The 27554-nt window shown below is 37.9% G+C and overlaps 2 protein-coding genes across 5 annotated transcripts; both read right to left on the bottom strand.

Annotated features, from left to right (window-relative positions):
* Positions 1-655: 655 nt before the first annotated feature.
* On the bottom strand, positions 656-5424 carry LOC113295411 (ornithine aminotransferase, mitochondrial-like). The gene is made up of 10 exons (XM_026543754.1): positions 5106-5424; positions 4287-4395; positions 3969-4199; positions 3426-3585; positions 3177-3232; positions 2705-2857; positions 1978-2075; positions 1781-1861; positions 1348-1581; positions 656-1185 (listed from the first exon to the last, which is right to left on the bottom strand). The coding sequence occupies exons 1-10, from the start codon at positions 5243-5245 to the stop codon at positions 1044-1046; spliced, it is 1404 nt and encodes a 467-aa protein (XP_026399539.1). The 5' UTR covers positions 5246-5424; the 3' UTR covers positions 656-1043.
* A 776-nt stretch (positions 5425-6200) lies between these two features.
* On the bottom strand, positions 6201-15000 carry LOC113295398 (KH domain-containing protein At4g18375-like). Of its 4 annotated transcripts, none has more exons than XM_026543750.1 (8): positions 14849-15000; positions 14077-14727; positions 13161-13658; positions 12630-12875; positions 12282-12548; positions 11555-11610; positions 11370-11466; positions 6201-6506 (listed from the first exon to the last, which is right to left on the bottom strand). In XM_026543750.1, exons 2-8 carry the CDS (start codon positions 14698-14700, stop codon positions 6480-6482), a joined length of 1815 nt encoding a protein of 604 aa, XP_026399535.1. In that variant the 5' UTR covers positions 14701-14727; positions 14849-15000; the 3' UTR covers positions 6201-6479. The 4 variants fall into 4 exon arrangements, with proteins under 4 accessions (XP_026399535.1, XP_026399526.1, XP_026399522.1 ...); XM_026543741.1 differs by lacking the exon at positions 6201-6506 and adding an exon at positions 9109-9275; XM_026543737.1 differs by lacking the exon at positions 6201-6506 and adding an exon at positions 9803-10404.
* Between the last annotated feature and the right edge of the window lie 12554 nt (positions 15001-27554).

The raw sequence follows: 27554 nt of genomic DNA, 5'->3' as shown, positions 1-27554 counted from the left end.
TTCCTAATTGAAATATTGGATGAATCGAAATTTCCATCACTGTTGAGGCACATCGGAGTCGATGACGAATCTGGAATGATATCTTTCAAACTTGTATACCTGAGATCCCCGTCAATGTCTACGTCTCCTCCAATACTTCCTGAACACGAGTTGTTTTGGATTTCAGGCCCGCATGCATGTACGTTCTCCATGTTGTCTAGCTCTGTCTCCATTTTTACTGCTGGCCATGAAACTTGTAAAAAATTCTAGTTTTAAAAGAAAACTCTAGTTTGCTCTTCTTTGTTGTTCTTGATGAATATATTTGATTCCAAGGTTAAAAGAGTAGGGAATTGAAGCTAACGGGCAGACATACAACCACCACCGATGAAGTTTTCTAACTCTATTTTTCCTTTTCCTGCTAATTAGAATTTAATTTTGGCTTTTCTAAATTTAAGTACTGATATTTCTTGAAAGGTAGTTATTAAATAACGGCACATATTATTAGGTAAAGCCGCACCACACACCAACTTTGGACACAAAATGATAACCAACAAGCCGAATTGAAATGAAAAAACATGTTTGATTTGGTTTGGTTTACAATTAGATTGCCAGTTAAATCCCTAATTTACTATTAAGACGGAACCACTTCTTGAACAAATACAATGGCAACCTTAGATTCTTCCAACGTCACAAATGCTCTCTGGAAAGTATGGTCTTCATAACACACACCGATCTGTTGCCAAAATGCTACTTTGACAAAAGATCTGATTTTCATGAAACTTGCATTATAGCAATGCAAATGCAAACATGAAAAACTTCAACCGAGTGCATATACAAATGGAGGTAAGATTACACATTATGGAACCATTTTATTCCATCTCTCTAACAAAGAAACACTAACCTACACTGATATGATCTTCAATGACCAACGGTTGAGGCAAGGCCTCAAGTATTGGACTAAGCTAATCTTATCGAGGTACACAGAGCTTCCAAGCTATTAACTCGTGTCTCTACTAAATATGGAGGGAAAACGTGCATAGGATTCTAAGAACTGTATCTAAAAATCACTGTGTATTTCGCCCACATCGATCACAAACTTGAGAAACAGGTGACTGGTCTACTTCTGGCTTCTGCTTCTTCAGTTTTGGTAAGTCAATCTCTAGAACATCAGATAGTGCCTTAGAGGCTTCTTGGAGCTCCTCGGAACTGTAAAGGATTAAAATAAATATATTATGTATGTGATAAATTCATATATGTCCCGATGATTCAAAATAAGGTGACAACGGTACCATGATGTTTTTCTCTTTTTCCTTCAAATAAAAAAGTAGCTATACGAAAATGAAATAATAGCAGGAATTGAAAGATTACCTTATGCAGAGAGGAGGAGCTAAACGAATTATTGTATTGTGTGTTGGCTTAGCAAGAATTCCTCTTTCTTTAAGCTGAAGACAGATGTCATAAGCAGTGGCAGGGAGCAATGCGTTGCTATTAAGCTCCACTGCGTTCAGCAAACCTTTTCCTCGTACTTCCGTTATTATTTCGGGGAATTTCTCCTGTACTTTCTTTAGTTGTTGCCTAAATTCCTCTCCCATCTTAGCAGCCCTGCGCAAAGATGCAGAGTCAACTACAACACTGTTTTAATACATCTGAGAATTTCTAGAAGCAAGTGTGTATAAATTGAAGGTTTTCTCGCACAGAGGTAAATTTAATGTTACATTATACAACAGTTCTAGCTAATTATATAATCAACTTTCTTCCTCCATTCGTCTTATAGAAGTTCAATGGAATTAAGATCTTGTACCTCTCAGTAAGTCCCTCATCACTGATAACATCTAGTGAGGCAATAGCAACTGCACTCGCCAAAGGATTGCCCCCGAATGTGCTGAAAAATTCAAATCAGAAGCAAAACATCAAATTTATGCAAACAAAAGTGCAATTTTCCTTTATGATGAGGTAGTGCTACAATTTTTATTCAGAATATAAATAATTTTCTGCTACCTTCCATGTTCCCCTGGCTTAATACATAGCATTACATCCTTGTCTGCGAGAACCGCACTTACAGGCACCACTCCAGCACCTAGCGCTTTGCCTAGTATCTGAAGACAAGTACAGAAAAATGTTAATAGAGTTAAAACCATAGATCGCTTGGCACATTAGTACACCAGCATAAAAATCATAGGTATAAGCCAGATGCTTCAGGAGAACTGCTATTTGTTTTCAGAAGTTGAGAAAAGTTTCTCCATATAGTATTGATCATAATGTCCTACCTAAATCTCAAATTTCATTTGTGAACTAAACTGCTTTATCCATTTCTTATACTATTCGCCTATACCCTCTGCTCTCACAGTAGGTACCTATTTCTCCATCCAACTCTTGGAGATAATCCATTTCTTCTAAGAGATTTGATTACCTAATTGTCTTATAAGACGTACAGGAGGGAAAAAATTTATGAAAGAACTAAACTATCTACAGAAAAAGTGACAAGATGGTCCCACGAGAAAATAATCCTACAAATACATTTACAATCATCATGTATGTCTGTCCCGAAAATTAAACAAGTAAAACCTATTTTATTGAATCTGGAATCATCCAAGAACCAGGATACAACATAACCACATTAAAACTTTTCTTATCGAAGCCAGCTTAATCTAACAAGGTAGACATGTTTGTACTTTCAACACTTATAAAGATGAAGAATATGATCAAACAAAGAAGAAAATATCACCACAACATCTGGCCTAATATCTTCCCATTCACATGCCAGTAGTTTTCCTGTTCGACCTATACCGGTTTGTATTTCATCGGCGATCATTAGAACATTGTACTTTGAGCATAGGGCTCGGACAGCCTTTAGATAACCATCTGGTGGAATTATAACCTGGATATAAACACAAGGATGCATTTTAGTATATACGTTCTCCGAGGTACTTTCAACATGAAAAACAGGACCGGGCAAGCAATTTTTCCTGCATTAATATGATTTAATTTGATGATATGGATAATACATAAAACTGAGATTCAAGACACTGAAACTTTGTTCAGCTTAGAAAAAAGGTATTCCAAATTTCTGACTTGCAGTCTGTTTGACTAAGATTCTGATCCCAACAACTAGTGAACAAGAGTGTTTTACCAATCAAAAAATAAAATAAAATTGAATAATGAATTACAAGACTACTTTAAGTTCCTGGCTAACATACCCCAGCCTCTCCTTGAATAGGTTCAAATAAAAATCCAGCTATCCGATCACCGTTTTCTGCAGGCCCAAAATGAAGCACGTAAACGCATTGTTCAGAATTTAAATACCATAGAACAATTGTGTAGCCAAGGGACTTCTCATACACAAACTTTTGAACTAAGTATTTATGGTCCACCAACATGGAGCGCAGACTTGACGTAAAAGATAAACAAGCAATCAACACGACGGAGCACACTTCCTACTCTCATACCTTGAAAAATCTTTTCAAGTGCATTTGCATCACCAAAATCAACTTTAAGATGGCCAGGCAATAGTGGCCCAAAACCACGAGTTGCATCATTGTCACAGCTCATAGATATCACAGCCATGGTACGTCCATGAAAACAGCCACAACATGAGACAATAATAGCCTGCACATTTGTCGGATTAAAATAGGACAATTGATTTCTAATTTCATCTAGATAACGCAATTTCAAATCTATAAAGCCAGTAAAGCAACTAAAAAGGTGACCAAATATCCGTCAAGTATGACTCATTATCTATCAGGCCCGAATCGAGACTATCTGTAAGTATAGATCAAACCAGCGATCTCAAACTTGCACCTATAAAACATTTGTTAGAAATCACTAGACTTTTTAAGCTAACAAAAAGCACTAATACATGTAAATTGCTGCAACTGAAAGCCTGACATGGTCATGGTCCCTTTTGAAATTCTCCCATCTAGAAGACAATCTCCCAATTGAAACAAAGATGTTCTTCTGTCAATCATATATTCTTAATGGATGATTCTTACCGCATCCTTTGGAATGTTTTTCTTCTCATAACCCCATTTTCTCGCCAATTTCAACGCTGTTTCTACACCTTCAGCCCCAGTATTCATGGGTAAAACCATCTCATAGCCGAACAAATTTGTTAGACTCTCAGCAAGTACTGGGAATTTATCATTATAAAACGCTCTGGAACTTAGAGTGAGCTTTCCTGCTTGCTCAACTAATGCCTTCATGACCTTGGGATGGCAATGACCCTGTTACAGCTAAACTTGTAAAACAGATGCACAATTGCAGGCTTAAATGTTCCATTACAGTTGAATCTGAATGATTGAACTATTTACCTGATTAACTGCAGAATAGGCAGAAAGGAAATCAAGATATCTGTTGCCTTCGGGATCCCATATACATGAACCCCTTCCATGTGAAAATACCACCGGAATTGGGTGATAACTGCGAATTACATGTCCAAGTGATTAAAGTTAATCGTAAACTACCGAGGAAAGACAATATAATTGCTACAAAAAAGAAACTACTTATTCGAACAGGAGTAAACGTAAAAATGGAGCATACACCTCTAAATGTTAAAATAGGGTGGAACTCTTTGGCGTTTGTCATGACAGATGAAATTGTAATGAAGCTATCCATGGCACCAAACAGAAATTGTTAACGTAAGCAATTAAGTCAGTGGATAAACGTTGCATACATCATGTGTTGGATTTAAAAACCACCTAATAGTTCGAAATACCTCAATATGATTCAACATAACAGCAATAAAAATAAAAAAATAAAAAATCTCTGGATAGCTCCATATTTCTTGTGATCATTAATGGAACTCGGAAGTGTAAGAGTGAGAAAGTTTATCAATAGATAGAAACAGTTACAACCGCCTAGATGGTGTACCGGAAAAATGGTTGAGATGACAAAGGATAGAAGAGAAGAGAGACCCATATACTGTTTTAGTTCAGCAAACCTATTGTTGAATCCAAAACAAATAGCTAGTGAAAATTAAACAAACCCAATAATTGGAAATTATTGGAGCAATAAAATTAGATATAAGAAACCCAAACAATATAAAGATGGAAGCTTGTAATATAATATAAATTAGTATGATAAAACATGAGATTTTTCGATCAATGAAAAAGAGAGATATTAAGACTCACTTGTGAGCACTATATTGATATTCAAGGTTGATGAGATGTTGAGAAGAAGAAGGGTTTCCTTGAGGGAGAGCACTCAAGCTCCTCCTACCTTTGCTAATACTTTTCAACACAAATTGCAAAGATTTCTTGGTTGCTGCCATCGAAATGAAAAATCAGCTTTTGTTGTTCGTCTTCTTACAACCTTAAAGTGTTGTACATCAACTAAGATTTCGTATTTACACAGACGAACAGTTTAGCAATTAAAAGGTTTTCAGGTTTCGTTGTCAGGGGAGTTTTGGATTTTTAGTTTACCAAGGAGCATCCATGAAATGAATTGTGATTCCCATAAATCCCAACTCTTTAGTTTAACTACTAACCATAATTATTGATGACAACAAATTTTTCAAATTCCAAAATTACCCATCTGTTTCTTTAATGTTGAGCATCGATGCTGCCCAATCGGGGGAGTCGTAAGGGGTTATCCGCGTAATTTCACATTCTCATAAGGTGAGAACCAAATACACACTCGTGTCCAACTCCAAATTGGAAGGATAAGTAGATAACTACTTACTTTTCTTACCTCGTAAGCATCAACTCAAATATAGTTTTGGGAAACGTGACACTGTCACTCATCAGATTTCCAGGTCATGTGCATATCTTGCCCCGTTACTTACGTCATTGCCGTTGGACTCGGATCCAATGAAGCCTTTTAAGTCCCACTTGGAGACTACCATCGCTCTATACTAGAGCTGGCAAACGGGCGGGACGGGTCTGGCTTGTGACCAATCCGCGGGTTACGGGTTAATATAAGTCTGAGCTCGCGGGTTGAAATTCTTCAGGGTGGTCATTTATCCACCCGCGCCCGTCCCGGGTAAAACTCGCGGGTTCACAGGTGCTCACGGGTTAACTGGTTTTTGTTGAGTCAACTCGCCAAAAACCGATTTCTGGGCTATTTCCGGCCACATTCAGGCCATCTCAATTTCACAAGCAAACTCTAAACTGCTCATTCAATTCCAAGCCATACCATTACCATTATTTCAATTTCACAAGCAAAACTGTTGAATACGAATACCTGGAACAAGTAAATCATGGATCTGAACTAAAAACTGAACAACATGACCAAATCAAACAGAACTTGTATATATAATCATCACCAATTACAATCATACAATAAACTAAAACATGTGAAATTCAAACAAATCCACCCAAATTACATCTCAAAACCTTAATCAAACCAACTAGAATCAGACCTAACTCCTAAGTCTAGATTTCTTTGAATTGTTTCCTTTCAATCCAATTGAAACAGGTGCAGGTGCACAACCAACAGTTGCAGAGACATTCTCGGAATCTACCATCTCAACATCATTATCCTCACCCTCACTACTCATAACATCATTATAATGTTCTTGCACACTTGACATCCTGGATAAAGACAAAATTATGCTAAACAAAATTACAAATACAACTGAAGAGCAACATTGTAAGTTTGTAACCAAATGACTTAAATCAGTTTGTTCATTCTAAATTACAATTTACCGACCAAGAAACCCTAGTGATTGCAAATAAACAAAAACCCAAACTCCATTCATGAAATTAAGCAAATAAATTGATAGAATTTCATCTAATAACCCAATAATATAACATCAAATTTCATCTTCTTACCTAGCCACAGTCCCTTCTTAATTTCATCAAATTAAGTACAAAACTAAACTCCAAACAATCAATTTTTACACCTGCAAATAATCTTTCTATCTATGCAAGTATGCAACTAAATCATAACAAATCATGATAAAAAGAAGAAGAACATCAATACCAATCAATTCATCCTATACAAATCAATTCATGCTATACAGATCAAGATCGAAGACCTAGAAAGCAGACGGAGAAGACGAAAGAATTGTGTCTGTGAACAGAGGCTGCCGCTGCGGACGGAGAAGACGAAATAATTAGCGTATTTTCTGTTTTTATACCCATGGCAGGAGAGGAGACACGTATAGTAAATGGGAGGGACACGCGGCAGAAGTGAATGTGCGGGTTAACGGGTTAACCCGTTGTTTTACGGTCCGGGCAGGGTTAACCCGTTTCTTGACGGGCCACCATTTCTCCAACCCGAACCCGACTTGTTTAGAAACCAGCCGAGTCGGGTTCGGGTTTTCACGGGACAGGCACGGGTAAACCCGCGGCTTTCAGCTGGGTTGCCAGCTCTACTCTATACCCGAAAGAAAAGATGAATTTATTTCTGGGAAAAATAGCCTCGCGTCATTAGGGGCCACCCTAAAAGAATCATGGGCCACACTAAAAGACAAAAAAAATCACCCAAACATAATAATTGGTCATCCTTAACTTCCGATTGTAGTGGTTCAATCCTCGACGTTCCAAGACTCCATGGTGGTTCGGTGGTGGTTCCATGCATATGGGTTGGAGTTTTGGCCGATGAACATTCGGGAGTTAAGGACATAATTTAACTTCCGATTGTAATGGTTCAAGCCTCGACGTGTCAAGGCTCCATGGTGGTTCGTTGGTGGTTCCACGGTGTCAATGCATATGGTTTTGATTTTGTGGCCACTTTACATTTGGGAGTAAGAGCTTCTACTTATCTTCCGAGTGTAACAATCGGGAGATATTTGGCTTGACAAACTCCCGAATATATATTGGCCCAAAATTCTGAATTTCAAAAAACACTAATCTTTGGAGATTTTGTAATTGTTACATTCGGAAGCTAAGTAAAAGCTTTTACTCCCGATTATAGTGCGTGCAAGACTCGAATTTCCAAGGCTCTTGGTGGTTCCAAAGTGGGTGCAAGGAGGCAAAACCTAATGACTTGGATTTTGTGGCCACTTTACATTCGGGATTAAGAGCTTTTACTTAGCTTCCGATTGTAACAATCGGGAGATATTTGGCTTGACAAACTTCCTAATGTGTATGGCCCAAAGTTTTGATTTTCGAAAAAAACTAATGATTGGTTGTTTTGGAATTGTTACATTCGGAAGCTATGTAAAAGCTTTTACTCCCGAATATTCCTTGGCCACAAACTCCAAACCATATGCATTAGCCACCTTGGAACCACCACGAGCCTTGGCATTTCGAGCCATCATGAGCCTTGGAACCACCATAATCGGGAGATATTTGGTTTGCTAAACCTCCGAATGTAGAGTGGCCCAAAATTCTGATTTTCGAAAAAACTCATAATTTTTATTTTTTGGAATTTTTACAATCGGATGATAAGTTAAGGATATAACCTCCGAATATTCATCAGCCAAAAACTCCAAACCATATGCACTGACCACCATGGAACCACCACCGAACCATCATCGAGCCTTGGCACGTCGAGGATTGAACCACTACAATCAGAAATTAATTTGTGTCCTTAACTTTCGATTGTAAAGGGGTAGTTTCGCCAATACGGCTTACTCGTTTAAGGGATGACCACTTATTACGCTTGGGTGACCTTTTTTATCTTATAGTGTGACCCCTAATTCTTTTCGAGTAGCCCCTAATGACGCGAGGAAAAATAGTGGATACATACATACGCTCAGATGCTCTTAATTCTCTTATATAACTTGGAGAAAACGTCACCTTCCCAATAGCTATCAGCAGCAAAACAAGAATTCGCTGACAATTCAGAAAATGGAAAAGTGGTTGTCCGATGTGTTGGATTTAGATCACATGATGATAACAAAATTTCATTCTGCTAACTAACAAGGAGATCTCCTCGGACATGACGGGAATTCATTACAAAATACACATTGTAAACAACTCAAAAAGATTAGACAGAATAAGACTGGAAACTTGACTACCATTTGTGGCCAAATAACAGGTACTAACAGATATTTCTACGCCATTTTACCCACTTTTACCTCCCATAATGGACGGCCTTAACTTTATCTACAACACCACCACTCCCTAATCCGTTTTTATAATTTACTGGACATTTGTCTTCATATCTAGATTCTAGAAGCATACATTTGGTGCAGAAGCCATTTAAAAAAATAAAATAAATAGATATATACATATCACAGACAAACTTGAAGCAAGATTCCAAAGAAAACGTTCCAACAAGACAAAATTTAAATTCATTTACATTCAGATATTAGTAAGACTTCTGCACAGTAACGCATAAAATCTTTATTTGAGTCTGTTAAGGTAAAAAAATCAGATGCATAAGAAGCAAACATGATCTGGCTCATTGACCTAACCATAAAATAAATAGAATGGATTAGCTGCTTCTTGAGTACACTAAGTAACGGAGTTAGATTTTGGTTAATCATGTAGGACGAAAGACAAGCTTTGAAGCAAACCTAGAAGTGCATATATCAAGCACAAAATACACAGACGAACACATCTAAAATGCAGTATTCGAAAGGTTCTTTAACTAAGACACAGAAGCTGTACAATGGACTATACAATTGAAAAGGCTAAGAACTAATGATTCGCAGGAAATTGGCTAATAAGCCCAAATCGAGATATCCTGCTCAATGAAGAGACATCAAACATCGTATAGATAAGAAAAAACTCTATAATCAGCAGATTTTAACATCCTGGTTCCCCTCAAACTGAAATGGGATCTACAAGAGGGAGCCAGGATAGCACATAGAGTTTTGAAGTCAGATTCCAACTTTGTGTCATTCTAGATTCAGCAAGTTACCCTATTTGCTTAAGTTGGGGTACAGGTGAAGGAATCAGAATAACAAAAAAAGAGAGATAATCACCATACAATGTTGATAGAGAAGAAATAATACTCACCAAAAGCCAAGGATTAGTTGTGACGAGAAAAATAAACATATATCTGTGAGTACCCGTTTTTGAATCAAATCGAGGTTATTCAGGTGATTGCATATTTTTAGGCACTAAACAACTGGAATCAAGATGTACGGCAAGATAAAGCACCAATACAGGGAAGAAAGATCCTAAATAAAGTTCTAAGATGCTGGTGACGAAGAACAGAATTAGCAACGCAGAAACTACTACTAGATTCCAAAAGGTAAGCCGGCTGAATCTTCAAAGACAATCGCAACTCAGCTTGTACGGAGGATGAAAGAACGGAAGCTCCTACTGAAGGAAGCCTAGGACACAAATTTCACATGGAGCAACCTAAAAGGAATTACGAAGAGGAAAGCTCGAGAGTTGAGAGCTCCAAAATTAACACTACAGATCACCTCGTATAATAAGGAGGAAGCATTAATAAACCTCAGGTAGCCATTATGAATGCTTGAATTAAGTTCTCCGCTGAACGCTTCTCTTCTGGTGTGCCAGAGATCTGAGCCACACGATCCCCTCGCGAGGATTTGGAATCCAGAACCTCTATGAATGCTCCGGAAATCTGACTCAAAAACAAGAATGTATCACGAAAGAAATCAGAACTGGATGAGATGCCAACGGTGCAAGGTCATGGAGAAAGGGGTCGAAGAATATAACGAACACGGGAACAATGGTATTAAAGAGAGGCCAAAGACAAATCCTAGTAGGCCAAGAGGGCTAATTAGCATGATGAATATGTAATAGAACGGAGGATTGACTCAGAGAACAGAAACCAGTTCTCACTAGTCCACTTAATCCTACGAAACAGGATATATAAATAAAAACGGAACTGGCAAAAATCAGCATGTTAGAGTGACTACGTGTCCATAACCAGGAAACTGAGATGATGAGAAAAAACACACTTGTGTATATTTCAAAATCATGTATTGAGGGGTGTCTTAGTTGGACTTGTAAGGCATATACAGAAGGGCGTTGCCATTGAGTTGTGATAAATAGACTGAGTTCAGGGAGCAGATATGGGAAGTTTACAAGGTGAAGTGGATTCAGCTTAGAGTGCAGGTAAGGAGAGCTTACTGTGAAGCCACCTCTGCAATAGGACTATCATCAGATTTGCCACTTCGGATCAAGGAGTAAGCAGTACTCAACCAAACTTAGTGTTGCGACTTAATGTGTTAAAACAAGGCTCGCTTGCGTAAGATAACCTCTACCGACCCAAGTTGTGTAGGAACTGGGAAAAAGTCATTTGATGCAAGTGAGAGAAATTGCCTTATCTGGAGTAATTTTATGTATTACGCACTGGGCCTTTAAAATCGAAGGCGAAGAAGGGTGTGGAATATTTCAACACGTTTAGAAGTGCAATTATTGGTGTCAAAGCAAAATACAACCTAGGTTTAGCACTGCTCTCAATAAAATCATAGGATTCGCATTATCCAATATTTTTCCCGTGAGTGTAATGTGCAGCCTGAAAACACGCAAAAAGTAAATACACACAAGAAAATTATAACAGATCCTCAAAGGAGAACTTACCCTCATAATGTTCGCTAAGTTTGCCCCACGTCTGCCCATCACTTTACCGACCGCATCTGAAGGGATCAATATTTCCAGAGCTGAGCGTTGCGCCAATCTACACACAGACATAATAGAGATGAAGCACACATGAAATAACAACAACAGAAACATTATACTGTGGAACCCAAGTATGTAAGACAAACCCCGAAAATGGCTTAGCTGAACATGAAGAAAAAGATCCGTAGGCACTCTCTCCAACCTTCAAAAAAAGCAAACACAACCGTTATATAAAAAAATAAAAAATGTAAGAAATGCCGGTATAACTGTATCGACCCTTCAGCACTCGCTGAGTTGTTTTTTTCCCTTCTTTCTGAGGATACATTTTTCTTTAAGCCCTATGCTACTATGCGTTATATTGAGAGGCTTGTCCAACAGGATTGAATAAGAATGAATATTAAGGAAAAAAATACGAAGCATTGTTATTGATATGACAAGAGCACTGATGTGTTGTCTTCTTTTATAAATAGACAGAAGAGGGATGTGAAAAACAGAGCACCCAGGCCAGCTAGATCCGCTAACTCAAAAAGATAAGCATCATCATTTGTGAACAGGAAACACCATCTATCGAAAATATTAACAAAAATACAAACATGAAGTCTTTGAGAGCAATGAAACAATCAGATGCGATGCCCTACAAAAATAGTAAAATACCAACTCGTCCTAGAGAACTAGCAAACCTAAATATGAAGTCTGAACTGGAAACAGCAGATCCATAGTGAAAATAAAGTTGCCACAAATACAGTGGCAACAAGTCAATAGGCACATTACACTTCATCGAAGATTAGAGACTCCTCCATGATAAGAGCACAGAATCATGGATAAACTTGAGATGAACAAAACACGTTGACTAGAGAGGAGCATTAAGCATACCGGTAAGGATCCATACGCAAAGAGGTTATTGCTGGAGGACAGCATGCCTAGGCCACTTCCATTTTCTACCCTCTGGTCAAAACCCAATGAAGAAACTTGGGAAATACTTGGTAAGACTGAAGGTAACGACAAACCGCCACTGCCTCGGTATATAGAATCAGCAGTAGGAAGGTTTCGACTGCCTTCTTTATCCTTTAAGGCATCGTCCCGCAGCCTCAAAACTATTTGCACAAGTGCATCTCTCACATTAGCGACCTCTCCAGCAACCTAAATATGCAAAAAGGCATAGATAAGTTAAGCGAGTATATAAGTAAAAAAAACTCGAGCAACCACACACAAAGCACAAACCTCAACAAGTTCATCCCTGCTGTCGGCACACTTGGGCTTCTCACTTTTTGAGATGCGGATGTCAGCTTTAGTTCTCTTACGTATTTCATTGATGATCGAACCACTTTTGCCAATAATGCATCCAATAACCTTAGATGGAACTAGCAGGCGAATGCTTATATCACTATCACTATTATCAATGTCATTTATCTTTCCTTGCATAGTTAAAACAGCTTCAACTGCCATGGACTTAAGATCGTCTGGGGACTGCCAATAAGAATTAAGGAAAAAAATAAATAGAATGAGTGGAAAAGAAAAGAAAAGAAAAATCATAAGTGATAACTGTCTGTGCCTACAACTCAACAAGTTTCTCGGGAATCTAATTTGCTCGGCCAAACATTAAGATAGTTAGAAATTAGGATGGCATGATATCGTACCATTGAATTGAACCAGAATAGCCAATTAAATGATGTAATCACAACAAAGCTGCCACGTTCAAATTAACAGAAAAGACGGTAAAAATGAGAGGTTAGGTGTAGAGAAGAGGCTGACCTCTGTCGAAAGAATAGTAATAAGGCACTCTTCTCGATCCTCCTTTGCATCATTAACCTCGATATTAGCACCTGTTTCCTGCCTGGCACTTTTAATTGTACTCCCTCCCCTGCCAATAACACGGCCAATTTTGTCACGCGGGCACAGCAATCTTATTTTTAACTCCTCAGTTCGTGATGAACCACCATAGCTAGATACTACAGGAAGTCCAGGTGAATAAGCTGGCCAGCTACTTCCAGTGTCTGTGAATCCATGAAGCTCGGGCAAATGCTGTGAAGCACCAAGAAAAGAGGAAACAGATCTAGGAGGAATGAGAGAGTCTGCAGTCTGGTAAAATCCACCACCAGGATAAATAGATAACTCTGATGGAATGATTATACTTGGGGCAACTTCAGGTACCGTAGCCTCGAGGGGGACTACTTCTTTTGCAGTGAACTTGTACATGATCGCAGAAACTGCAAACAGGGCCCTCTTCACCGCTTCAGGATCACCTGTGATCTACACACACAGTAATGAAAAGAAGGCTCGTGTGTGAGTAATCTGCAAGGTACCCAAAATATAAATTTCATTCATCTTGATATTTTCCATCATTACCTAGAGAATTCAAATCTCCAAATATGTTTGATTATATAGTCAGCTTCGTTTAATACTGGGATACCACTAAGAAGTCCTACATGTCAACTAGATGGTAAGCTATCCCTTATAGTAACACGAGACCATATCAGCAGCAAAAGTAACGATAATATTCACTATTAGAAGAAGTGGAGCTATTATATTAAACCCAGCTGTTAAGTGAACCTATTATCCGACATCTAATACCTACAGTGAAGAGTGATGGGCAAAATTCATATACTGGTACCAATTTAAAGTTTGCAATTGGTAAAAAGTTAAAGATGAGCAAGGAGAATCTACATACCAAAACAAAGTTGTCAAACTCCATTGCACATGAATGAGTAGGATCCGAAGTATCCTTGGGTGAAACTTTGATGTATGCCCCTGTCTTACTTTTCAATTTATTGATTGTTGCACCAGATTTTCCAATGATATTAGCAGCTTGACTAGTTGGAACAAGAATGTGAGCCTGTTCTTTATCTCTTCCTTTATTATCAACACCTCTAACGGTAGCCAAAGCATGTGCAATGGCACCATGAACTCTTAAAAGGGCATCTTGTGCAGCACAAAGAGGTTCCATGTCTTCATCATCATCATCAACCTCAACATCATCCTTGTCCCTAACATAGCAATATATAGTTAACACCCTTTCTTTAGCACCAGGAAATGGGTCTACAACCTTGATTTTTGACCTAGTGTCTTCTCTAATTGTGTTAATGACTTTACCACTTTTACCAATAACACTTCCTATAACATTATCGGGGCATAGTATCCGATATACAATCAACTCATCATCCCTTTTATCTTCTCTCCGTCTCTTCTGATACCTGTCATCCACATCTTGATCCCTCCGGTTTTGGCATCTTCCATCTCGATCATAATCCCTATTATCCCTCTGGAAACTAGACCGTTTACCAGTCTCACCCATCCCTGTCCAGTCACAGATTCAAGAAAACTGCAAAAGAAATAATCTAAGTTAACAACAACAAAATACAATTACTTCCATAAAAGCTAGAAAACAATTTTAAACAACAAAAATATCGAGTAGGAATGAATAGAGAAAACCATAAAAGTACCTGGAATAGGAAGAAGAAAAGATCGACACCCACGCGATTAGAAAAAAAACAACTAACCCTAGAGAAATAGCTCAGCACTTGAGCAGTAGTAGCCCACGAACAGAACTCGATATTGTATTGGGTTTCCGCTGTATCAAGTCAGTCTAGATTCTAAAGAAATCCTGGGGCTGCAGGGGGAATGGATTTTGGGGCTTAAATTACTAATTGGAACCACAACTTCATAACGGGAGACCAAATTTATATAAAAGTTTAAAAATACCCTCAATCATTTTCACTTATTATCCTTCTATCCATCCGCTAACTAATTAATTTAATTAAAAAAAATTGAAAAATCATCAAAAGAAAAGAAACTGAAAATTATTAAAAGAAAAAGAAAACGTCCCTCACCTCACTCTTCTATTTCTTCCTCTTCTTCTTCCTACATTCTCCTCTTTCTGTTTTCCTCATTCTTCTTCTTCTTCTTCTTCTTCTTCTTCTTCTTCTTTCATTCTTCGTTTGAAACGATTAATCGTCGATTAAAAAAAAATCGTCGTCGATTAAATTCATTGTATAAAACCATGACACCTAAGGAAAAGCTAGGTCAATCTTCGTCGAATCCACCTCCTTCTGAAGCAGAGAAACCAACTTCATCAAATGAAGATGAAACTGAAGATCAAGAAGAAGTGAATGAAGGAGATGCACCAGCCACCGAGACTCCTGATATGACAGTGTAGATGGGGAAAAATGATTTGCTGGTTTTTACGGAATTGAGGAGACGACCGTACGGAGGAGGCTCCTTGAACCGAGCGAAATGTTTAACCTCACATAGATGCACTGCAAGAAGGAAGTGCTTTAAGTTCAAGAGATCAATCTGTAGGACTCCGGCCTAAACCAAGACAATGGCCGTTCCAGAGTCAATTCGGTCACAAGAGAGGATGAGTCGATCTGTAGGAGGGAAGCTGAGAAATGTGTGAGATCAATGGTGATCGAAAATTGTAGGTGTGTTGTATATTCTGCGTAAAAAAATAAGATAAGCTCTGATTGATTGAATTTTCTCTGTTGAGAGTAATTGTTCAGACGTTGAGTTGTTAATCTCGTGTTGTCTGTTTGACGAAAAGACTCTGTTGTTTTCAATCATGATTCAGAGACTTATTTATATTGCTAGAATTGTAAACACCTTGATCCCATGAAGTGTGACAGTTGCTGGAGTCAAAGAGTGGGGAAGTGGAAATCGTGTTAAAACCAGTTGCTCATCGTGCGGAGACTTGGTTGATTTTCTACCCACTACTTTGTTAACTCCTTCAACTGATTACACGACTTGCTCACATTCTCATCGTATGTATAAACACACGTGTCGTAGACCGCCAGACCAAAACCCTAGTTAATATCCCCCATGTAACACGATTGATGTCTCGTGATTGTGGAGTCTTCAAGGCAGACATGTATTTAGTTTAGTCAGTTGCTGACTTCATGGGACGATGAGTCCTTGTATTTTTGAGTCGAACGTGATTTGCAAATGTTCTGAGACTCATGAATTGAACGTGTCTGTTGAGACAAAAGTATAATTGTCGAATAAATGTTGATAGTTAACGTGAGCAAATATTGCTCATTCGATTGATCGTTGAATACTGATAGTTGAACCAATATTCCTTAGTCTGAGCAAATGTTGCTCGTTTGATGAATTATTGGTATCATGACCAAATAAAATATTATTTTAAGATACTGGCAACTGAACCGAGTATAATTAATGAAACGTTCATCATCTTCGTAAAATTATTAGCATTTGAATCTGGAATTATGAACCTTGGACTCGAAACCCTAATTCGATCAATTGATGATCAATTGATGGTTTATTGAAAATTAACCACGGAGTGAAGGAGGGACCGGATACATGGGATGATGGGTTGACCATGTAGCGCCCAGATGTTTGAGTGAACAAAATACCAAAATCTCTTGAAGACCAGTTGGTGAAAAGATGATTAAATGTTGGTTTAATCATTTATTCAAACAATGTTCGTTTGAACCTTAGGTGATAAAACCTAATAAATTATGAAGAGATGAAGGACTGACCAAGGGATCATGAAAACCGTCCCTGGTTGGTCACGGCATCGACTGACGATCGGTTTATGAAATTCCAAAATTGTTTTGAAGCATTTGAACCTAATGTGAACAAATTAGGTCAAATGGTGAAAGTATGTGGACCGGACTCTTGCAAGCCAAAGAGCCAACCTTGGTCGGTCAAGATAATATGCTCGCATCGCCAAAGTGTCCATGTCTCAGTCCTGAGAATTTTGATATTTTCTGATGTGCGTTTGAGCAATATTTTGAGAAAATATGAAGAAATCAAGGATTTTGAGGAAACTTCATAAGATATTAGCTTGGTTGAATCAGGTTTTTCATCTAACGGTGATTATTGAATGCTTTGTTACCAAGGTAACTTGGATTGCAAACCCTGATTTGAAAACTATATAAAGGAGAACTCTAGCAACTGGGAAACCTAATCCCCACATCTCATGTGTGTTACTAGTTGCATAACTAGAGTCGATTCTCCTTTAACCTTAGGTTTCTTCTCGAGACCCTGTAGGTTAATGACTTGAAGACTTCATTGGGATTCTGAAGCCAGACCCAACTATTCTCTTTGTAGTTGGGTGATATGATCTTGCCGTTTCTATCGTGGTTGAGTGCAATTGTAAAATTGGCTTGAGATTTATATCTCCGATAGGAAAGATAGAAAAGTAATCACAAACACCTTCGTCTCATCGTTTGTGATTCCACAATAACTTGTTTCGCTAGTCGATTAAGTTTATTGTAAGGTGATTGATAATACTAGGCTGTTCTTCAGGAATATAAGTCCAGTTTATAAATTGGTTCTTGTTCACCTTGATCTATCAAAAGACGTAACAAAAACTCTTGGGTATTTCTGTGGGAGACAGATTTATTCAATCCTATAGACTTTTCTGTGTGAGACAGATTTGTTTATCAAGTTTTCGACTTTGGGTCGTAGAAACTCTTAGTTGTGGGTGAGATCGGCTAAGGGAATCAAATGCATAGTATCCTGCTGGGATCAGTGACGTAAGGAGCGCAACTGTACCTTGAAGCAGTGTAAGATTGATTAGGGTTCAATGACAGTCCAATCTGAAGTTAATTGGTAGTAGGCTAGTGTCTGTAGCGGCTTAATACATTGTGGTGTTCAATCTGGACTAGGTCCCGGGGTTTTTCTGCATTTGCGGTTTCCTCCTTAAGAAAATAACAGTGTCTGTGTTATTTATTTTCCGCATTATATTTTGTTAAATAATTGAAATATCACAGATTGTGCGTTAAGATCAATCAATTAGAATATCCAACCTTTGGTTGTTGATTTACATTGATTGACACTTAAACATTAGTCTTTGGTACCGTTCAAGTAGTTCTTGGTACATTAGATTACTTTGAACATCCTTGAATTGAGAGTTTACTCAAGCGACGTTCAATATTCAAGGCATCCTTTTCGAGGCTGGCCTCAAGAGTCAAGCATGAAGACTAATCTCCAGCCTTGCCGTGGACTTCGCAATCTCTTACAATACCAAGAAGAACATTGACATGGTGTTTTAACTGATTCATTCTAACAGCTTGAATTCTAACAAGATTTAGAATCAATTACTCTCTTCAGCTATATCCAAGGTCTCTTTCGAAGGGTAATCATGAACACTCATGCCATTGTTTGTCTGTCTCGTCGAACCACAAGGTTTCTCTATATTCGAGATTGAACTTTTCTCTTTAATAGATTTAGACGAGAGAGAATCTTTATTACTCGTGACGTGTTTATCAGAGATAGTATTCTTGTCCATAGAGTCAGATCGCTACAAACACGGACTTGTAAGGTCTTAAACGTGTTTGCCTTCTCTGATACCAATTGAAAAAGCGGGGGTCTAACAACACCACCCAATATTTCGCTCAGCAATCTGTATGGACTAACTCCGAAATACGTTGCTAGAGAATCAACTAGACAGTAAGACTCAATATAGATTAAAGTATCTCAAGGAGTCAATATCTCTCACTTGTTTTGATTTACTCAATCTAAAACAATAACGAGTCTTTAATCAAACACAAGGAATAACTTGGACGGTACCAAAGACCAATATCCAGGGATCAATCGATATCAATCAACAACCAAAGGTTGGATTTCCAATTGATGATCTTAACGAGACAACCTGTATTATTTCAATTATATAAAATATAATTCGGAAAAGGAATAACACAGACACCAGAAGTTTTGTTAACGAGGAAACCGCAAATGCAGAAAAACCCCGGGACCTAGTCCAGATTCAATACACATTGTATTAAGCCGCTACAGACATAGCCTACTACAAGCTAACTTCGGACTGGACTATAGTTGAACCCCAATCAGTCTCCCACCGATCCAAGGTACAGTTGTACTCCTACGCCTTTGATCCCATCAGGATACTGCGCACTTGATTCCGTTAGCGGATCTCACCCACAACTAAGAGTTGTTTCAACCCAAAATTGCAGACTTGATAATAAACAAATCTGTCTCACACAATAAACTCTATCAAAGGATAAATCTGTCTCCCACAGAAAAACCCTAGGTTTTGTTCCGTCTTAAGATATAAAATCAAGGTGAACAGGAACCAATTGATAATCCGGTCTTATATTCCCGAAGAACAGCCTAGATTAATCAATCACCTCTAACAATCCTTCTTGACTACACAAGCGTTTTGTCGAGGAATCACAAACAGTGATACGAAGATGTTTGTGACTTCTTTATCTTGCCTATCGGAGAACTCTCACGATCTCAAGCCAATCAAAGATTGTACTCGTACGATAGAAGATGCAAGATCAGATCACACAACTACGATAAAAGTAGTATCGGTCTGGCTTCACAATCCCAATGAAGTCTTTAAGTCGTTAACCTGGTTTTAGAGAAGAAAAACAAAGGTTGAAGGAGAATCGACTCTAGCGAGCGCACTAGTATCACACAGACGTGTGGGGATTAGTTTTGCCCAATGCTAGATGTCTCTTATATATAGCCTTCAAATCAGGGTTTTGCCTTAGTTACAAAGCAATCCATATTCACCGTTAGATAAAAACCTGATTTAGATTCAAGCTAATATTTCTCAACCGTTAGATCGAAAACTTAGCTTGTCACACACACTTGGGTAGACGTTTAATGGGTTTGTGGAAACCATGCCCAAAAGTGTACGTGTATGTTGGTTCAACATAGTAACCCAAAAGGTTAACCATATAAGCATTTCATATTAACCTAGTTCTTCTTCACCATAACTAGTTCAATTGACTCAAATGAATTAGTTAGAGAGTTGTTCAATTGCTATGAGATCTTATGTAACTACACAATACACAATTGAAACAAAGATGATTCGATTCGATGAATCGGCTCATGAACTTTATAGCCACGGTTTGCATAAAGCATTCCTTAGTAATTTAAGTTTCATGTTCAGAGCACATCTTTAGATCATAACCACTTAAGTTCACAAACAAGTTCGCGGACTTAAGGCAACCGGCAGAGTTTTCCAAACTCAGCAGAAAATCTCGGCAAAGAGACTTCCGCCAGTTCGCGGACTAAACACGCAAATGAGTTTTTGGAAAATCCCAGCAGAAATTCTCGGTAAGAGAACTTCCGTCAGTTCGCGGACTGAGTTTGTGGACTGGGTTCGCGGACTTGGCAAAGCCAATTCCTCCGGTTTCTCTCAATCAACAAAGTTCGAAAACTTCAGATTAAGGAAGACATGGTTATGTAATCTAAACTCCCATTCCACTCATTGAGACATTCTCAGAGGACGTTATATAGCCGTTATTCACAGACTGTTTCACGTCAGAGCAATTCTCAAAGTAATTGAAACTTTTCATGACTTTCGTCACCAGGTGAAGATAAACTTGATCAAAGTGAAACGCTTTACCAACACACGATTTCGAGAAAAAGATAAGTACTGAATACTCATCTCGAAATGTCAAATGTGTATGATCTAGTCTATATAGCATACGACTTTTTGTCTCATAAGAAGTAGGATATAGAATAGATATACTTTTGAGTAATAGATAAGTTCAAGTCTATACATACCTTTTTGTTGATGAAGTTCCACGGTTCCTTGAGTAGATCTTCGTCGTTGTATGATGAATCTCCATGAAGTCCTTGAGCTCAACTATACTTTTTTATCCTAGTCCGAGACTTAGCTATAATAGACTAGAAATCAAGACTCATAGTTTTGATCACTAACATTGACAAACATGCTTGATATAGCAACGCATGCGAGGTTGACCGAGCTATGCTCTAACAATCTCCTCCTTTGTCAATTTTAGTGACAAAACTATTAATACATATGGAATACAAAAAAGATAAACTTTAGTGGCTCCTATTCCATAGTATAATCTTCAACGTTCCTTGAAATATTCGTCCTTCCAAGTACTCCAATGATCCCAAAGGTTGTAAGTTTAGCACCACCGTTGTTGAAGATCCGTAGCTATAACAATGAGAGAAATCGATATTCTCGATCATTAATATACAATGTCATAGTATCATTACGTAACATTAAAGTCCAATTGCATCACGATTTTAACAACAATACTATGGTGATATGTATCACTCCCCCTTAGTCAATACTCCATCTCGATCATGGAAACCACTCCCCCTTATACAATGATCCGAAAACCATATGTATTTGTAGTGTGAACTACATTATTTCTCCCCCTTTTTGTCAATAAAATTGGCAAAGGTAAAAGAACGGGATCATAATGAAATTTCCACAAGAGACATTTCATAGACTAGAAGAAAAAATACATACCAACTTAATTTAGATGCAATCATAAAGCCGAAGCTAAATGCATTCATCAAGGAGTTTTAAGATACAAGATAACCCCTATAAAATTCCAACAGCCGCACACCCCGCAAGATATTACCATTAAGCACAAGTTCAAAAGAACTCTCCCCCATTTGATGTCATTCCCGAAAGAACAACAGGAGCGACCTTAATTTCGAATGAAAAGAAGGATTTTTTAATTGGACACCAAAAACCATGGAAATGATTTTCTATATCCAAAACTCAACCAAATTAATCACAAGTAAACCCATGATTAATTTAATCGGAATACGCAACTAAATCAAACGACAAAAGTGATCAATTTAATTGATTATGCTCAACATAAGAAAACTCACGGAGCTACAACTAATATAACCACACGGAGATTACTACCTTAATCGTTCAAATACTCAACATAAGGAAAACCTTACGGAATATACGACTACATCAACCAATAGAACATGATTAGTATATCCGTTCATATACTCAACACAAGAACTTGTGGAATATATGACAAACTCAACTATATTAATTACAAGAGAACGTATAATTAATCTAATTGGAATACACAACCAAATTAATCACCGAAGCGATCAATTTAATTGTCAAAAGATTTTGCTCGACAAAAAAAGAATTTCGGAGCAAATAACTAAATAACCAATCAAGATGATTAATTTAGTTCAAGAATGCTCAACATATAACATCTCATGGAACAACCAACAAGGCCAATATTAATCGACATAGTTGTAAGGTGCTCAACATAAGATACACAATGGAGCCTTCATGGTAAAACATAACAAAATGGATCAATGAAGCTCAATATCGTGGATAACATACAAGGATCTATTCTATTTTCCATCACTATTTGCATAACGACATAATAGACTTTATCCTTGTCAAACAAAAGATTTCATCCTATTTTCCATCAAATAAATGACTGCATAGGCATAACTTTTGTAATTGTCAAAAGTCCATTCGTCCTTTCATCAATACGAATATCAATTTATGAACGACTTTACTTTTGACACAATATGGGACCTTCAAGTTCACAGACGCAAACAATACATATCCCATAAAAATATTGCAATACTTCAAAACAGAATAATACTGCAATAATATCATCCTCCAAATATTTTTAGAATTTAAAAACCAATAAACCTAAAAAATAACATAAGAACATAAAAACAAAAATAGCTATGTGTAGTCACAATCTTCGTTATTCAAAACGCTAGTTATTCTTCCAACTAATCCAAAAAGAAGACATAATAGGTAACTAAAAAGACAAGCTAGAGAAAATCAGACTCCATCGTTTCCCTGACAGCAAATAGGGATATGGGAAGTACAGGATCCTCACAAGACATGGAGTCTCCGGGCTTGTGAACGCCAGCCTTCTCTGCTTCATCAGAGAGATGATTCTCTTTACGAAGATCATTGATTTCAGATTTTATGAGACCAAGGTCAGATATAACCTTTTCCAACTCAGTTTTCACCTTATCAAGACCTTTTAAAGTATCAACAAGATGTTGTTTTGCTTCCCCAAAGTACTTAAGAAAGTCATGAACAACTTCAGCAGAGATCATATCATCCTTCTCAACATCTTCATGAGAATAAGCAAAGAAGCATTGGGATAATCTTCATCTACAAGTGTTCTCTTCCTCCTGGAATCAACCTCAACACTTTTGTCAAGAAATCCTTTTCCGAAACCACTGTAGCAAGAAGAGGAGGAAGACATTTTTTGAAAATCCAAAAACCACCAGAAGAACACGTACGTGACTTGTAACCCTAAGAGGTTGGATATTTTATCTTTGGGGACAATAATTTAGGGTTTCAAATAAACTGTTGACTCGGGCCAGAACGGAATCCGTTCGAGTACAAGAAATACCCAAGAAATAAAGTCCTTTGAATATTTGAAAAACAGGTCCTAAAAACAAATTTTAAGACAGTATGCAACATTTTCTTTTGACTTAACCAATACTTGATCTTAGCGGATCTGTCAACACAAGTTTAGCTATGGACGATAAGAAAATAGTTTAACTTAACAGATGCAAGAACAAGTATACCTGTTTTTAACACAACTTACTCAACAGGATTTTATATGAGTAAGTTCTCGAACCTTGTGATTAATTAGCACAAGTATGAGCCACAGGCTCATTACGAGGTTTATGTCTTTGGATAAGTTTGTTTTTCCTCTTAGTCTTAGAGAGGTGTAGATGGGGAAAAACGATTTGCTGGTTTTTAAGGAATTGAGGATACGACCGTACGGAGGAGACTTCTCGAACCGAGCGAAATATTAAACCTCACACAGATGCACCGCTGCAAAGGGGGTGTTGTAGATTCGAGAGATCAATCTGTAGTACTCCGGCCTAAATCAAGACAATGACCGTTCCAGAGTAAATTCGGTCACAAGAGAGGATGGGTTGATCTGTAGGAGGGAAGCTGAGAAATGTGTGGAATCAATGGTAATCAAAGATTATGGGTGTGTGAATTCTGAGTATGATAATCTCTGAGTGATTGAAATTGCTCAATTGAGAGTAGTTGCTTAACTGATGAGTTGATGATCTCATGTTGTCAGTTTGACGTGAGATTGATGATACTGATGATGATGATTCAATCATGATTCAGAGACTTATTTATATTGATGGAATTTTAGACACCATGACCCCATGAAGTGTGACAGTTGATGGAATCAAGGAGTGGGGAAGTAGAGATCGTGTTTGAAACCAGTTGCTCAACGTGTGGAGACTTGGTCGATTTTCCACCCACTACCTCGTGAACTCCTTCAACTGATTGCACGACTTGCTCACATTCCATCGTGTCTTTGAACACACGTGCCGTAGACCGCAAGACCAAAACCCTAAGTGATATCCCCCAAGTGACACGATTGACATCTTGTGGTTTGTTAGTCAATTGATGACTTCGTGGTTTGATGTGATGATGAGTCCATGTAGTTGCTGAGTGTCGAACATGATGTTCTGAAACTCATGAATTGAACATGTCATGAGACAGAGGTATAGTTCTTACGATGAAGTGAGCAAGTATTGCTCATTCGGTGGATCGTTGAATATTGATTGTTGAACCAATATTCCTTGGTTTGAACAAATATTTATCATCTGAACAAATATGAAGTGTTGCTCATGTGATGAATTGTTGAATATTTGATCGTCTGAGCATGTGTTGCTCGTCTGATGGATTATTGGCAGCGTACCAAAAATATTAATTAGAATACTGGTCGTTGAACCGAGCATAATTAATAAAATTAATGACCATGAGTTCGTCGTAAAATTATTAAGGTTAGAATCTGAAATGATGATCCTTGGATTCAGAAACCCTAATTTGATCAATTGATGATCAATTCATGGTTCGTCAGAATTTCAACCATGGGACGAAGGAACGAGCGACTACATGAGACCGTGGATCAACCATGTAGTGTCCATATGCTCACGTGAGCAAATACGAAGAAATCTTGAAGAGTTGACGATTTTTCGGTGGAAGAATGATTAAATGCTGGCTTAATCATTTATTCAAAAATGCTCGTCTGAGCCTTAGGTGAGGAAACCTAATTAATTATGACGATGCGAGGGACCGACCATGGAGTCATGAAACCGGACATGGGTTGTCACGTGACCGCCTGACGATCACTTCATGAAAATCCAAAGTGTTTGGAAGAGTTTTGGACCTAATACGAGCAATTGTGCAAATTAGGTCAAAACTGTGAAAATTGATGGGACCGGCTTCCGTGAGCCAAAGAGCCAATCTTGGTCGGTCAAGATAGCGTGCTCGTGTCCCCAAGACGTCCGCGTCTCAGTCCTGAGAATTTTGATATTTTCTGGCGTGCAATTGAGCATCCATTCGAGAAAATATGCCAAAACTAGGGTTTCGATGAAACTGAGGAAAACACCATGAGATGATGAAAAATAATTATAAAATAAGGAATGAGGAGGTGTGATACCGCCGTGGTCAAGGCATGGTCGGCCGGTCGTGGCCACGGTCCCGTGGTGCCTTTTCCTTAATTTTATAATATTTTGATGATTTTACGAAAAATTCATGAATTTTAAGAAATTTGATGAATTTAGGGAGTTTCCATGAATTGAAGGAGTTTTCATGAGTTCAGGGAAGCAAAAAAAAATATTAAAATAATAAAACAAGGGCGTGTGGGACCATGGAGGCATGGCCGGCCGGCTTGGGCCCGGTCCCACGAGTTTCGCTAATTTTGTAATATTTTTAGGTATTTTGATGATTTGAGAGAATTTTTCCTAATTTGAGAGAAATACCATGAAATCAAGGAATTTTATGAATTCAAGGAAAACTAATAATAAAATAATAAAACAAAGGGGCGTGTGGGACCGACTAGGGCATGGCCGGCCGGCCAAGGCCCGGTCCCACAAGTTTTCATAATTTATTTTATTTTATTATTATTATTTGATGATTTGTGCAAAATAACATGAAATCAAGGAGTTTTTTCATGAAATTAGAGAAATAATAATAAAAATAATAAAATAATAAAGAACCGTGGGGTGTGGGGCCGGTTGGGACCAAGGCATGGCCGGTTGGCTAATGGTCACGCCCCACACTCCTTTTCTTAATTTTATATTACTTTTTATGGATTTATGGAAGTACCATGAAACCGAGGAGTTTCCTCGAGACGAAGAAGATTTTATAAAATGAGAGAATTTTCATCAAATCATGGAAAATAATAAAAATGCATTTAAAATATAAAACTGGCGTGGGATTGACCACGACATGGTCAGTCGGTCACGTGTCCGTGCTCCCAGCACCCTGGTCAATATTTTTAATTATTTATTATTTTTCCCTATTTTGCATAGGTTCATCGTTTCGTTGTATTTTTTAAATACTCGTTCGTGCGGTGACTGTTAGTGTATCGTCGTTGAATACACCTTCACCATTTGAATCGAGGCTTACTTAGAGGTAGATTAGACACACAGTTGTTGATTATTTATTACTAATTGTGGAATCCAGTGGAGAATAATTCACAAAACTGAGTAATAAGATGTTTATTATTAATTCATAGGATCAGGTGAGGATTCGACTACGAATTCAGAATAATAAAGTGAGCATTACCATTCCATGGGATCGTAGATTCGACCATAGAATCAGAGTAATTAAGATTTATCAATTACCATTTATGAGACCAGTTGTGGATTCGATCATGAAATCGGAGTAATGAGATAATATAGTTATTGCTATTCTATGAGATCAAGCCGTGAATTCGATTATAGAATCAGAACAATTGTTATTGCCATTCCATGGGACCAGTCGTGGACTCGACCATGGAATAAGAGCAATTGTAATTAGGAATAATTAACTTTGTGGTTCTATACTAGCATAGCAAGCTGTCTAGGAGCATTAATTATCCCGATATGAGCTTGTCGGTAAGTCATATCCTTTATATAGTCAGGGTAAACTCGTTGTTTGTTCCTGAAGAAGTTATCACTCTATACTAGCAGAGCAAGCTGTCTAGGAGCCGTCTATCACGTGATGCTATATAGAAATAATCACTGAAAGTATTCAGTATTCATGAGATATGTCGTTGTCCAGTCGTGAGACTACATATCCACATGTACTCTGAGAGAAGGTACTCTCCTTTGAGAATTCGATGAGAGACCCGTGTCTCGATACTCGCGTCTGATTGCTGAATCAGAGCTTCGTATAATTATGAGTTTGCGAATTTAGACTTTGTCGAAAATCCACCATCTACATTAAGTCCCCTGCTTACTGAGGAAAGCTGTGTTCCTCAGTCAGCATTAAATGGTGATTTTCCGGCCATAAATAATAATACCAGTTTTTGAACTTAGTCGTAAGTTGAGATGTTACCGGATTTAGAGAGCATGAGCAATCCACGACTTGATGAAGGATTCAACGTCATGATTGGAGCGTCGTTTTATGAGCATAAATTG

Source organism: Papaver somniferum, chromosome 1 (genome assembly GCF_003573695.1).
Source record: "Papaver somniferum cultivar HN1 chromosome 1, ASM357369v1, whole genome shotgun sequence".
Lineage (NCBI taxonomy): Eukaryota > Viridiplantae > Streptophyta > Magnoliopsida > Ranunculales > Papaveraceae > Papaver > Papaver somniferum.
This window is presented reverse-complemented; position numbering and strand designations above follow the sequence as displayed.